Here is a 14,616-nt window from a genome sequence, read left to right as displayed (position 1 = left end):
GTGGAGGTAGCAGCAGCACTGTCAGCACCAGCCGTCCGGCCTGTAGTAACAGCCACACAGCTGCGCATCTCCAGTCTTGTCCGTCAGGTTCCATACTGTGCTGCTGCCACTTCTACTCCCCCCACATGTCCTCCCTTGTCCATCATGTTCCAAACTGTTGCTGCTTCCACTCTACACAACCAGACATCTACTGCCTTGTCCAGTAAAGAGATATCAGTCGGGCTTGGTTCCTCAGTAGGCCTCCATTAGGGCTTCAGAGTGGCTGCTCAGGCTGCTGCAAATCTGACCAGTGTCACTTTAAGTGCTGATAACCTTAAAACGCTTTGACTTATCCAGGCCATTCTGATATTGTTTTTTCGTCACATATTGTACTTCATGAAACTGGTAAATTGAAGTAAAAAAAATACATTTTTATTTATTAAAAAATACAAAACTTACCAAAAAAATTGCAAATTTCCAAGTTTCAATTTCTCTACTTATATAATACATAGTAATACCTCCAAAAATAGTTATTAATTTATATTCCACATATGTCTACTTCATGTTTGGATCAATTTGGGGAATGATATTTTATTTTTGGTGGATGTTATAAGGCTTAGAAGTTTAGAAGCAAATCTTGAAATTTTTCAGAAATTTTCAAAAACCCACTTTTTAGGGACCAGTTCAGGTCTGAAGTCGGTTTGTGAGGCTTACATAATAGAAACCACCCAAAAATGACCCTATTCTAGAAACTACACCCCTCAAGGTATTTAAAACTGATTTTACAAACGTCGTTAACCCTTTAGGTGTTCAACAAGAGTTAATGGCAAATGGTGATAAAATTTTCCATTTTAATCCATTTTTTCCAGTAACAAAGCAAGGGTTAACAGCCAAACAAAATGCTATATTTATTGCCCCGATTCTGTAGTTTGCAGAAACACCCCATATGTGGTCGTAAACTACTGTACGAGCACACAGTAGGGTGTAGAGGGAAAGGTGCGCCGTGTGGTTTTTGGAAGGCAGATTTTGCTGGACTAGTTTTTTTGACACCATGTCCCATTTGAAGCCCCCCTGATGCACCCCTAGAGTAGAAACTCCATAAAGTGACCCCATCTAAGAAACTACACCCCTCAAGGTATTCAAAACTGATTTTACAAACTTTGTTAACCCTTTAGGTGTTCCACAAGATTTAATGAAAAATAGAGATACCATTTCAAAATGTAACTTTTTTGGCAGATTTTCCATTTTAATAATTTTTTTTCTAGTTACAAAGCAAGGGTTAACAGCCAAACAAAACTCAATATTTATGGCTCTGATTCTGTAGTTTTACAGAAACACCTTATATGTGGTCGTTTTACACAATTATTTCATTTTTGAAACCAAAAAAATCAAGTTTTAGTGTCTCCATATTCTGAGAGCCATAGTTTTTTCAGTTTTTGGGCGATTATCTTAGGTAGGGTTTTTTGCTGGGTGAGGTGACGGTTTGATTGGTACTATTTTGGCGTACATACGACTTTTTTGATCACTTTTATTAGCTTTTTTGGGAAGTAAAGTGGGCAAAATTTCAATTTCATAGTTTTTTTTTTATGGCGTTCACCGTTCGGGTAAAGTAACATTACCTTTTTATAGATCAGGTCGTTACGGACGCGGTGATATCAAACGTGTCCGGAATTTTTTTTCATTTTTAATCAGTGATAAATGATTTTTGTGATTTTTCCTTTACTTTTGTTTGACCCTGACCCACTTGGTTCTTGAAGATCCAGTGGGTCTGATGTCTGTATAATACAGTACAGTACACTATGTAGTGTATTGTACTGTATTTTACTTACACTTTGTCTGAACAGAAGGGGAAGGAGGGGGGCTCCCTCCCTCTCTGAGACCATCCTGTCTGGGGGCTGCAAAGGCACAGCAGCCCCCCGATGGGAGACGGAGGGAGCTACCTGACTGTTAACTTCTTCCATACAGCGGTCAGCAATGTGCTTACACCCTGGAATACCCACTGGCCACCAATGATTATTCAAGAGGAGGCGGGCAGGGGATCGCGATCCCGCCTCCCGCACCGCCTGCAACCCCCCTTCCCCTTGCACCTCCCGCAAGCATAAAATCATTCAGGGGTGCAGGGGGGGAGATAAATATATATTTTTGGAATACTAAAGTTTCTGAACCCTGAGGTCCGGATCAGAAACTGCAGAAAGCACAGCAAACCGCGCATTTAGCCTAGGTGCCTGCTCAATGATTTGAGCAGGCACCTTGTTCCGATCAACGGCCGACGGGCAGTGGTGATTGAAACAACACATGACGTACTGGTACGTCATGTGTACTTAAGAGGTTAACTGGTGTCCTGCCAGTTTTATTTCATCAAGTTGCATAAAACACAAATCATAAACACAACACCTAGCCTTGTCCAGGCTCTAACTAAACAGTAGGTCCCTCTCTAGGACGTGGCTGAGCTAACCGAGGTCCACCTAAAATGGACACACAGTCTGAACAGCAACCTGTCATATTTGCGTTTCCTTGCTCTGGACCTTCAGGGTCCTTGCTCATGAAGTTGTGAGCAAGTGTGCTGCCATCCAGGTTCTCTAGCAACTCGCCAGGTGCAGCTCATCAGGGCCCAGGCTTAGGTTTTTAACCCTTTCCTACATAGCTTTCCTTAGCATATGTTAGGAACTCAATTATTGTGTCTGGATGTTAGGAGCTTTTTTCCATGAAGCTCGGTTAATCCCTCTTGTCCACGTATTGTAGTCAGGTAAAGCTGAGGCTGGAGCTGAAAGTCTGTCCTGTTCTGTCCGTGTCAGTAGACCTTGTTGTCCCCGTGAGGTCAGAGCCTTGTACAGAACCTGCAGCTAGAGGCACTGGGGGTCCATTCCCAGCAGGAGCCCACAAGGCCCTTAGCTACAGACTTTGGAATAATATGGATTTCTGCACAAATTGGTCATAAAATGTGATCTGATCTTCATCTAAGTCACAACAATAGACAATCACAGTCTGCTTAACCTAATAACACACAAAGAGTTAAATGTTACCATGTTTTTATTGAACACACCATGTGAACATTCACAGTGCAGGTGGAAAAAGTATGTGAACCCTTGGATTTAATAACTGGTTGAACCTCCTTTGGCAGCAATAACTTCCACCAAACGTTTCCTGTAGTTGCAGATCAGACATGCACAACGGTCAGGAGTAATTCGGTGTGAATCGCTTTCTAGAGGTCATGCCACAGCATCTCCATCGGGTTGAGGTCAGGACTCTGACTGGGCCACTCCAGAAGGCGGATTTTCTTCTGTTTAAGCCATTCTGTTGTTGATTTACTTCTATGCTTTGGGTCATTGTCCTGTTACAACACCCATCTTCTGTTGAGCTTCAGCTGGTGGACAGATGGCTTTAAGTTCTCCTGCAAAATGTCTTGATAAACTTGGGAATTCATTTTTCCTTCGATGATAGCAATCCGTCCAGGCCCTGACGCAGCAAAGCAGCCCCAAACCATGATGCCCCCACCACCATACTTCACAGATGGGATGAGGTTTTGAGGTTAGTGTGCTGTGCCTCTTTTTCTCCACACTGTCACGAGGGTGTCAAGAGCCACGTCTGACTCCGTTATACCCGGGGTCAGGAAGTCGCAGCGGGTGGCTGCGCGCTCTATGTCTAAAGATCGCGCTGCTTCTTAATGATAGTTTTCTGTGTTTGCCTTGCAATCCTTTTTGTCCCACTCAGGGATCCGTAGCTTCTTCTCCTCAGCTGCTTCTTGTCCGTCACTCCCAACCTCCTTATATTCTCCCTCCCACTTCTCTGGTTGCCAGATATAGAGCTTCCTGCCTGGACTTCTATACTGACCCACTGGAGCTGTGATTCCTGGTTGTTGTTCCAGAGCGTTACCCTCCGGATCCCTGTTGTGCTTTTGTTGTCTGCTGTTGTCGCCCACCTGGGATTATATGTTTTGTCAGTATTGTCTGTCCTCTCCTTGGTGTTTCCCTTTAGTGTTAGTGGTGAGGACTAGTGTCCTCACCCCCCTATTCACTACTTAGTGCTCATCTTAGGGAAAGCCAGGGTTTAGGCACGTGATCGGCGTACGGGTGAGAAACCCGTCTAGGGACGTCAGGTGCCAGCCTCAAGGGTCACCACCTTTCCCTCTCCCTTGGACAGGGCCTTCCCTTTTCCCTCCCTTTGCGTCACGTATGTGATCGGCACGCCGGTCGTGATACACACATAGTGTTGTGAGATTCTTCCAAACAACTCAACTTTGGTTTCATCTGTCCACAGAATATTTTGCCAGTACTGCTGTGGAACATCCAGGTGCTCTTGTGCAAACTGTAAGCGTGCAGCAATGTTTTTTTGGCCAGCAGTGGCTTCCTCTGTGGTATCCTCCCATGAAATCCATTCTTGTTTAGTGTTTTACGTATCGTAGATTCGCTATCAGGGATGTTAGCATATGCCAGAGACTTCTGTAAGTCTTTAGCTGACACTCTAGGATTCTTCTTCACCTTAGTGAGCAGTCTGCGCTGTGCTCTTGCAGTCATCTTTACAGGACGGCCACTCCTAGGGAGAGTAGCAGCAGTGCTGAACTTTCTCCATTTATAGACAATTTGTCTTACTGTGGACTGATGAACAGCAAGGCTTTTGGAGATACTTTTATAACCCTTTCCAGCTTTATGCTAGTCAACAATTCTTAATCGTAGGTCTTCTGAGAGCTCTTTAGTGCGCGGCATCATTCACATCAGGCAATGCTTCTTGTGAAAAGCAAACCCAGAACTGGTGTGTGTTTTTTATAGGGCAGGGCAGCTGTAACCAACACCTCCAATCTCATCTCATTGATCGGACTCCAGTTGGCTGACACCTCACTCCTATTAGCTCTTGGAGATGTCATTAGTCTAGGGGTTCACATACTTTTTCCACCTGCACTGTGAATGTTTACATGGTGTGTTCAATAAAAACATGGTAACATTTAACTCTTTGTGTGTTATTAGTTTAAGCCGACTGTGATTGTCTATTGTTGTGACTTAGATGAAGATCAGATCACATTTTATGACCAATTTGTGCAGAAATCCAGATCATTCCAAAGGGTTCACATACTTTTTCTTGCAACTGTATATAACACTATATAAACTCACTCGGGTCTGTGCTGCACTGTACTGTATATTTCGCCCTATAAGACGCACCTAGGTTTTAGAGGAGAACAATAAGAAAAAAATATTTTTCATTACACCTTAGGTCAGACCAGCAATAAGACCCCAATGTTAATCAGACCTCAGATCAACCCCCCCAACCTTTAGCCATCTACCAGCCCTCCATGTCAGCCCCCAGCGCAAATAAAAACAAAACTAAATAAAATAAAACACTTACCTCTCCTGCTCTTAGATGCCACCGCTCCTCACCATCGCGATCCTCTTCTTCCTGCTGTCGGCTGTGTATCGTGGCGCACAGTGTGAGGTCACAGAGCGCCCTGCACAGCCGACAGCCGAGGACCAGTAAGCGGTGAGTACAGATCCTTCCTGGTCCTCCGGTACTAATGAAGCACTTCTATAATGGAAGCGTTTCATTAGTACCGCGTTAAAGACGGCCATGATTGCCGCAGCCCAGCAAACCATCTTCCAGGTCCCGGGCCGCAGCCCGGCGGTTGGGGACCGTTGGGCTAGTGCATCCCAGCAGCAGGAGAAAGAAGTGAGCGGGAGGGCGGCCTGTGCTCTCTGCCTGCGCAGTCAGCTGTTGTGAGCGAGAAAACGACTAATGACCTGGGGGGAGGAGGAAGGGCAGGAACTCTGCCTTCCATGGCAGCAGCCACCAGAGGTTATTTGGGTGGGACATACTAAGAACTCCCCCCCCTAAGAACTCTGCTTGCTGCTGCATATCATAGAGAGAACATCGTGCCCAAGGACCCCCCCCCCCCCCATAAGCGGAAATTTGCTCATCTCTAATCAGAAGCAAAAAATAATAAAAAACACTGTGTGTATATATATTACTGAAATTATACTTTATATTTGTGTGGGAAGGGAGGGAGGGCCGAGTACAAAGTTTAGCTCTGGGGGCCCCATGAATTCTCTGTGGGCCCCTGCAAGTCCTGTACCTTTTTAGTACATTAAATCACCTCGTTAATGGTTTTGCCTTGTGCCCTGAACGAGCCCAGTAACCTCCATTATAAGTGCATGAGTGCGGCCTGTACCACTGGGAGCCTGACTGCGGGGGGGGGGGGGGGGGGTTTTCTAGGAGCCCTTAATTAATCGGGGAATTGATTTAAATGTCATAGATGGAGGCGGCGTGTGATCGAGGCGCAATCTGAGGCCGGTGTGCAGAGGCGCAAGAGATCGAGGGCGCGGAACAGATCGACCCTTGGCAGTCGCACCCGGGTCACGTGACAGCGACACTGCACCATGTGACCAGTTCCTCCTGTATCACACAACTGAGGCTTAGATACACCGCTCAGCAGGCAGTATCACACAGGATAGGATTAGATACACAGCTCAGCAGGCAGTATCACACAGGAGAGGATTAGATACACAGCTCAGCAGGGAGTATCACACAGGAGAGGATTAGATACACCGCTCAGCAGGCAGTATCACACAGGACAGGATTAGATACACAGCTCAGCAGACAGTATCACACAGGATAGGATTAGATACACAGCTCAGCAGACAGTATCACACAGGATAGGATTAGATACACAGCTCAGCAGACAGTATCACACAAGAGAAGCTGTGATCCAGGCTCAGCAGGCTGTATCTCACATGAGAGGCTTAGATACAGCTGTGCTGGCCGCTCCCAGTGTTTGGGGCTCTGGAGATGGTGAGGGAAGCGCCTGTGGCCCTCAGTGATGTGAGGAGAGGAGCAGGAGCCATGTCTGGGTGTACTAACATGGCCGCCGGAGGTGTAGGGGGCGGGGCTAGTGCTGACTGACCAGTGTGCCGGGCGGGGCCAGCCCTGTGACGTCACACCGCAAAGCATGCTGGGAGAGAGGAAAACTCCAGGATCCTGAGGGAAAGAGGAAGTTCTGCTGGAAACGTCCTGTAAAGAGGCTCTGATGTCCGGACAGCGGGAGGGAGAGCCCCGGCATGAGGAGGAGCAGGTACCGGGGAGCCGGGGGCCGCAGTCAGTAGTGCAGTGTGTGATGTCTGTCACAGCTGATGCTTCAGTAGTGCAGTGTATTGTGGCAGTCGATGCTTCAGTAGTGCAGTGTATTGTGGCAGCTGATGCTTCAGTAGTGCAGTGTATTGTGGCAGTCGATGCTTCAGTAGTGCAGTGTATTGTGGCAGTTGACGCTTCAGTAGTGCAGTGTATTGTGGAAGTTGATGCTTCAGTAGTGCAGTGTATTGTGACAGTTGACGCTTCAGTAGTGCAGTGTATTGTGGCAGTTGATGCTTCAGTAGTGCAGTGTATTGTTGCAGTTGACGCTTCAGTAGTGCAGTGTATTGTGGCAGTTGATGCTTCAGTAGTGCAGTGTATTGTGGCAGTCGATGCTTCAGTAGTGCAGTGTATTGTGGCAGTCGACGCTTCAGTAGTGCAGTGTATTGTGGCAGTTGATGCTTCAGTAGTGCAGTGTATTGTGGCAGTTGACGCTTCAGTAGTGCAGTGTATTGTTGCAGTTGACGCTTCAGTAGTGCAGTGTATTGTGGCAGTTGATGCTTCAGTAGTGCAGTGTATTGTGGCAGTCGATGCTTCAGTAGTGCAGTGTATTGTGGCAGTTGACGCTTCAGTAGTGCAGTGTATTGTGGCAGTTGACGCTTCAGTAGTGCAGTGTATTGTGGCAGTTGACGCTTCAGTAGTGCAGTGTATTGTGGCAGTTGATGCTTCAGTAGTGCAGTGTATTGTGGCAGTTGATGCTTCAGTAGTGCAGTGTATTGTGGCAGTTGATGCTTCAGTAGTGCAGTGTATTGTGGCAGTCGATGCTTCAGTAGTGCAGTGTATTGTGGCAGTTGATGCTTCAGTAGTGCAGTGTATTGTGGCAGTTGATGCTTCAGTAGTGCAGTGTATTGTGGCAGTTGATGCTTCAGTAGTGCAGTGTATTGTGGCAGTCGATGCTTCAGTAGTGCAGTGTATTGTGGCAGTCGATGCTTCAGTAGTGCAGTGTATTGTGGCAGTTGATGCTTCAGTAGTGCAGTGTATTGTATCAGTTGATGCTTCAGTAGTGCAGTGTATTGTGGCAGTTGATGCTTCAGTAGTGCAGTGTATTGTGGCAGTCGATGCTTCAGTAGTGCAGTGTATTGTGGCAGTCGATGCTTCAGTAGTGCAGTGTATTGTGGCAGTTGATGCTTCAGTAGTGCAGTGTATTGTGGCAGTTGACGCTTCAGTAGTGCAGTGTATTGTGGCAGTTGATGCTTCAGTAGTGCAGTGTATTGTATCAGTTGATGCTTCAGTAGTGCAGTGTATTGTGGCAGTTGATGCTTCAGTAGTGCAGTGTATTGTGGCAGTCGATGCTTCAGTAGTGCAGTGTATTGTGGCAGTCGATGCTTCAGTAGTGCAGTGTATTGTGGCAGTTGATGCTTCAGTAGTGCAGTGTATTGTGGCAGTTGACGCTTCAGTAGTGCAGTGTATTGTGGCAGTTGACGCTTCAGTAGTGCAGTGTATTGTTGCAGTTGACGCTTCAGTAGTGCAGTGTATTGTGGCAGTTGACGCTTCAGTAGTGCAGTGTATTGTGGCAGTTGACGCTTCAGTAGTGCAGTGTATTGTGGCAGTTGATGCTTCAGTAGTGCAGTGTATTGTGGCAGTTGATGCTTCAGTAGTGCAGTGTATTGTGGCAGTTGATGCTTCAGTAGTGCAGTGTATTGTGGCAGTTGATGCTTCAGTAGTGCAGTGTATTGTGGCAGTTGATGCTTCAGTAGTGCAGTGTATTGTGGCAGTTGATGCTTCAGTAGTGCAGTGTATTGGGGCAGTTGATGCTTCAGTAGTGCAGTGTATTGTGGCAGTTGATGCTTCAGTAGTGCAGTGTATTGTGGCAGTTGATGCTTCAGTAGTGCAGTGTATTGTGGCAGTTGATGCTTCAGTAGTGCAGTGTATTGTGGCAGTTGATGCTTCAGTAGTGCAGTGTATTGTGGCAGTTGACGCTTCAGTAGTGCAGTGTATTGTGGCAGCCGATGCTTCAGTAGTGCAGTGTATTGTGGCAGTCGATGCTTCAGTAGTGCAGTGTATTGTGGCAGTTGATGCTTCAGTAGTGCAGTGTATTGTGGCAGTTGATGCTTCAGTAGTGCAGTGTATTCTGTCAGTCACAGGCCGCACTGACATCCTGCGCATGCGCTGCTCTCCTGACGTCGGGGACACTGAAGTCTCTGCCGGAGAGGGACCTGGGAGGCGTCCACCAGTGTCTCCAGCAGTGGTCGTCCTCTCCCATAGACGTCCATGTTATGAGGATGTATCCCAGCAGTGATACCAGTATAAGTGTCACATGACCACTGCGGCCATGATGGTTTACATTACTGGTATCACCACTGCGGCCAGTATGAGGGTGCACCATACTTTACACTGCTGTGACCTCAAACATGGAGGAAGTGTCCTGACGAGATCTTCCACTCCTCAGTCCAGACAATAGAGAGAAGACCTCATCTCCTCTGATTTCTCCCAAATGTCCCTCATCATCTCCGGTCATTATAAGCATTTCTATGGGATTTCATGCGGATTCTACATTGACTCCTCTTCTTCCATTCAGGTTCCTGTGATATAGGATTGTCCGATGACATCATCAGTACCAGATAATGGATGGAGACGGGGACAAGATGGCGGAGAGGATATTAGATCTTACCCTAGAGATACTCTTCCTGCTTACTGGAGAGGTGAGAGGTTCTGATGATGTCACATTACATCATTATCTATGGTAATTACAGATGATGTGACTGGAGAGGTGAGAGGTTCTGATGATGTCACATTACACCATTATCTATGGTAATTACAGGGGATGTGACTGGAGAGGTGAGAGGTTCTGATGTCACATTACATCATTATCTATGGTAATTACAGGTGATGTGACTGGAGAGGTTCTGATGATGTCACATTACATCATTATCTATGGTAATTACAGGTGATGTGACTGGAGAGGTGAGAGGTTCTGATGATGTCACATTACATCATTATCTATGGTAATTACAGGGGATGTGACTGGAGAGGTGAGAGGTTCTGATGATGTCACATTACATCATTATCTATGGTAATTACAGGGGATGTGACTGGAGAGGTGAGAGGTTCTGATGATGTCACATTACACCATTATCTATGGTAATTACAGGGGATGTGACTGGAGAGGTGAGAGGTTCTGATGATGTCACATTACATCATTATCTATGGTAATTACAGAGGATGTAACTGGAGAGGTGAGAGGTTCTGATGATGTCACATTACACCATTATCTATGGTAATTACAGGTCATGTGACTGGAGAGGGGAGAGGTTCTGATGATGTCACATTACACCATTATCTATGGTAATTACAGGGGATGTGACTGGAGAGGTGAGAGGTTCTGATGATGTCACATTACATCGTTATCTATGGTAATTACAGAGGATGTGACTGGAGAGGTGAGAGGTTCTGATGATGTCACATTACATCATTATCTATGGTAATTACAGGGGATGTGACTGGAGAGGTGAGAGGTTCTGATGATGTCACATTACACCATTATCTATGGTAATTACAGGGGATGTGACTGGAGAGGTGAGAGGTTCTGATGATGTCACATTACACCATTATCTATGGTAATTACAGGGGATGTGACTGGAGAGGTGAGAGGTTCTGATGATGTCACATTACACCATTATCTATGGTAATTACAGGTGATGTGACTGGAGAGGTGAGAGGTTCTGATGATGTCACATTACATCGTTATCTATGGTAATTACAGGTGGACATGGCTGTAGAAGTGATGGACTCTGGAATGTACATGGTGACATTTATTATTATGTCTTCCATGAACAGGATTACTCCACGGTGAAGAAGACGTCTAGTAATCTGATACATGAGAAGAACAATGAGAAGATCCTAGAAGTCGTCCACAAGATGATGGAGCTGCTGACTGGAGAGGTGACACCGCCGGGAATGCGGGGACATTATACAGTCACAGCACTGGAGGGGTCTGGGTGATGACGGTGTCATTGTGTTGTCAGGTTCCTATAAGGTGTCAGGATGTCGCTGTCTATTTCTCCATGGAGGAGTGGGAGTATTTAGAAGGACACAAGGGTCTGTACAAGGAGGTCAAGATGGAGGAGGACCAGCCCCTCACATCTCCAGGTAACGGACAGGACTAAATACAAATGTCCTGGAATTCTCTGTATGTCAAGTCTGAGTCCAGTCTCTGTGTCTCCTGCAGAGAGATCCAGTCAGAGGACAACACCAGAGAGATGTCCGCGTCCTCTCCTTCCACAGGACGGTCAGGTAATGGAGATGTCTCCTCCTCTGTAGGAGGACGCCTTGTTTTATCCAGTACTATTCTAGGTTTATGCTGGTTTATACTGGTGTAATGAGCTGGAGATGGCGGGATTACAGCCGACCACAGACGCTCCATGTTCTCTGCTTCTTCCTACAAGTCTCTGACTATGGAGACCACTGGTGGGAATAAGGAACCAATAGGTTTATGTCTCCGAGAGGAACGAGTCCGGACGCGTCTGGTAGAAGCCGATCTCCTCCACGGAAACCACCTGCAGCATGTCTGGCCGTGCTGAGGATGCATGTGTACAAGATTATTGGCTGTGAGCCGCCATCTAATATCTAGGTCCAGCCTCTGGGAGACCTGCAGCCATTAGGCTCAGGCGACGACTGTTGTCGGGTCATTTGTGGTTGTCATGATAATTAAAGGGGGGGGGGGCTTAGGAAGAGCTGGCTGCAGCGCACTCCTGGGAGATGCAGGTGCTTGATGGTCACATGGGATGAGCTGCTGCCCACCCACAGAGAATGAAGAGACCAGAGCTGCAGAGGACGGAGTAAAGAAGCCAAAAAGGATGAATTTTATACTGGAGAGCAGCGATTTTTGCATTTCTGCACTTCAAGTGTTGTATGCACTACTCCAGATAACTGTTTCCAGGACGTTCTCCATGACAGCACCATATGTAGGTCGTCCTTCTGATCTTCTGTAGGGACTAGAACACAGAGAAGTCAATAGGCCGCTCCAGCCTCCAGGGTTCTTCCTGTGTCTACAGAGGACAGGTGCAGAGAGGATTCCTGAGTGGAATTTCCCTGTTCTATCAAATTGTAGGATCTTTGTTAGGGTTGTATGGGGGTTTCCTCTCCTTCCAGCCCATGTCTAGACTGGCAAGTACCTTCCATGGTAGGGGTCCCCTAGCCCATCCCAGACCCTTTCTAGACCTTCTCAAATCGGCTGTATGGGATGGTCATGTCCTGCTGAAGGGACCCTTCCTATCAGGTTTGATGTCGGGGATGTTGCTTCCCTATTTGAGCTCTGGCTTTGTCATCAGAAGGTCCTGGCAGGCATTGTGGAGCATCTGAAGGCTTGAGTCCCCAAGTTCAGGACTCGTATTCGTCCAAGAGACTCTCCTGGAGGAAAAGGGGAGGAGCTTTATGAGAACATGAGTGGTAAGAGCCCATCTGTATATGCACTCATTGACCAAAAATCCTGCACCAAGAAGGAGATGTTGGGATGAAACTTTCCCAGTGTGACTGTAATGATGATAAATGTAAGGGATCCCAATATTACAGAAATGGAGACATTTATTGGCGAAAATTGTCCAATTCCAAGGAGGTTTTAGGACCCTGTTAGGCTGCCTCTAGCCCGGATACATGATGAGATACGGCCTCTAGCCCAGATACAATATTAGATACGGCCTCTAGCCCGGATACATGATGAGATACGGCCTCTAGCCTGGATACAAGATGAGATACGGCCTCTAGCCTGGATACAAGATGAGATACGGCCTCTAGCCCGGATACAAGATGGATGAGATACGGTTGGGCAAGGAGACATACATGTTTGGTATGGTATCCTAGGGTACATTTGCCCACAGATGTTACTGATGCTCCTGTAGATCCTGCACCTCATAGGTTGCTGAAGCTCGCATTGCAGCTGTTCCCATAAATGCTTTATAGGTAATAAAACAGGAGGACACATTCCAGGGGAAGCCTCGCTGTGCGCAGGCGAGCATATCCAGCTGAAAAGTGCTGAGAAGAATACATGTGGCGGCAGGATGTCCTGCACATATCGCTGAGCTGTTAGTGCCCCTCGGACCACTTCTAGGGGTCACCGACTGTCGTATGCGATGGCTCCCACGATCATCACACCAGCAGTTAGGGCAGTATGTCGCTCCATAGCAAAGGATTGAAGCGCTCACCAGGAGACCTCCATACTGGAACCCAAAGAGGACCTAGAATTGTCACTAAGGACAATACAGTTCCAGTCTGTAGTAGTCCAGGTTTCCCAATCAGGACATCCCTGCAAACGAAGATTACGGTAGCTGACTGTCAATGGCAGGACACATAATGGACGCCATGATGTCAGATTTCCTTCTGCTGAATGTCTGGAAAAGGTCTGGGCAGAGACAAGGTGTAATTAAGGGGCCACCTGTGTCTAGGTGGTGGACAACAAAACTATGGGAGCTGCTCATTCTTGTCGGTAGATCACACGATCCTCTCTACTGGTAGTCTGTCTGGGCTGTCCGGAGCTTGGTAACTCTACCTGCACTAACATAACCAGTGCGCCCAACATTTCCTAAAAGTCAGAACAGCCTAGATCAGTGGTGGCGAACCTATGGCACGGGTGCCAGATGCGGCACTCAGAGCCCTCTCTGTGGGCACCCTCTGCCCAGTGACTTTTCAAAAACCTGGTAATAGAGATCCTGGCCTTCCTCAGAGAAAGAAATATCATAGTTCCATAGTTTGGACAATTTTACTTGACAAACATTTCTGCTGATTCTCAAACATGAGATGATACAGGGGTTTATTATCAGTCTTCTGGAGAAAGAGCCACTGCTTATTAAAGGAAGCTATGGACATCTTGGGGATAATGACCTTCTGCATCTCCACAGTTCTTTGGAGCCAGTTTCACGTCTGTTCTCTCCAGAAATTGATTCTTACGGCCTAAACCAAACAATTCTTCTTCCAGAGTGAGAAGACGGGCTTTACTTTCGTGGACTTTCCCAGAAAACCTGTAATGAGGGATTCTTTGGAATGTAAGTCCCTATGGATACCAGCAAAAAGGGGCGAGGTGCTCAGGAATAGAATATGGGCCTAGCATGCTCATTTCCTCCTTTTCCTTTTATTCCGGCCGTCTTGAAGAATATATGGTTAAAAGCAACCAGTGTCATTCAAATTACTTAATTCTGTCCAAAGCACAGCTGGTTCCTGATCCTGAAGTATTTATTTCTGGAAGACCCAGAACCTCTTTATCTAAGTTAAAATATTGTTCTTCTCCAGGGCCCTCTTCTGTATCGAAAGGTCCAGATGCAGAAATCCTGAAAGCTTGAATCCTGAGAGGGAAATCCTGAAAATTCAGGGATTGTCCTTACTTTACGCGGCCCCACATTAGGGACCGTGCTTTTATATTTAATTATCTTTATTAATATATCAAAACATATTACAACGAACAAGAAATTTAAGTAGGCACTCCACATGTGATGCGTCCGCCCTCCTCTCCACCCCTGCCCCCCCCCACCCAAAAAAAGGGGGCAGAGACACGGGGGGAGGGGAGGGAAAAAATAAAATAATAATAATAGTTAGAAA

The 14,616-nt window shown here is 46.6% G+C and overlaps 1 protein-coding gene across 7 annotated transcripts; it reads left to right on the top strand.

Moving 5' to 3' along the window:
- Positions 1-6,923: 6,923 nt before the first annotated feature.
- LOC121000874 (gastrula zinc finger protein XlCGF66.1-like) lies at positions 6,924-14,366 on the top strand. Of its 7 annotated transcripts, XM_040431627.1 has the most exons (7): positions 6,924-7,027; positions 9,605-9,731; positions 10,867-10,971; positions 11,055-11,178; positions 11,258-11,322; positions 14,000-14,066; positions 14,311-14,366. In XM_040431627.1, exons 2-7 carry the CDS (start codon positions 9,654-9,656, stop codon positions 14,358-14,360), a joined length of 489 nt encoding a protein of 162 aa, XP_040287561.1. In that variant the 5' UTR covers positions 6,924-7,027; positions 9,605-9,653; the 3' UTR covers positions 14,361-14,366. The 7 variants fall into 7 exon arrangements, with proteins under 7 accessions (XP_040287561.1, XP_040287557.1, XP_040287563.1 ...); XM_040431623.1 differs by having other exon boundaries at positions 14,000-14,338; XM_040431629.1 differs by lacking the exons at positions 14,000-14,066; positions 14,311-14,366 and adding an exon at positions 11,444-11,521.
- Positions 14,367-14,616: the final 250 nt, after the last annotated feature.

Source organism: Bufo bufo, chromosome 5 (assembly GCF_905171765.1).
Source record: "Bufo bufo chromosome 5, aBufBuf1.1, whole genome shotgun sequence".
In the NCBI taxonomy this organism is placed as follows: Eukaryota; Metazoa; Chordata; class Amphibia; order Anura; family Bufonidae; genus Bufo; species Bufo bufo.
This window is presented reverse-complemented; position numbering and strand designations above follow the sequence as displayed.

Coding starts and splice junctions, on each gene's coding strand:
- LOC121000874 (XM_040431624.1), top strand. CDS start 9,654: ATGGATGGAGACGGGGACAAGATGGCGGAGAGGATATTAGATCTTACC. Junction 9,732..10,866: donor TCTTCCTGCTTACTGGAGAG/GTGAGAGGTTCT, acceptor TTCCATGAACAG/GATTACTCCACGGTGAAGAA. Junction 11,179..11,257: donor CCAGCCCCTCACATCTCCAG/GTAACGGACAGG, acceptor TGTCTCCTGCAG/AGAGATCCAGTCAGAGGACA.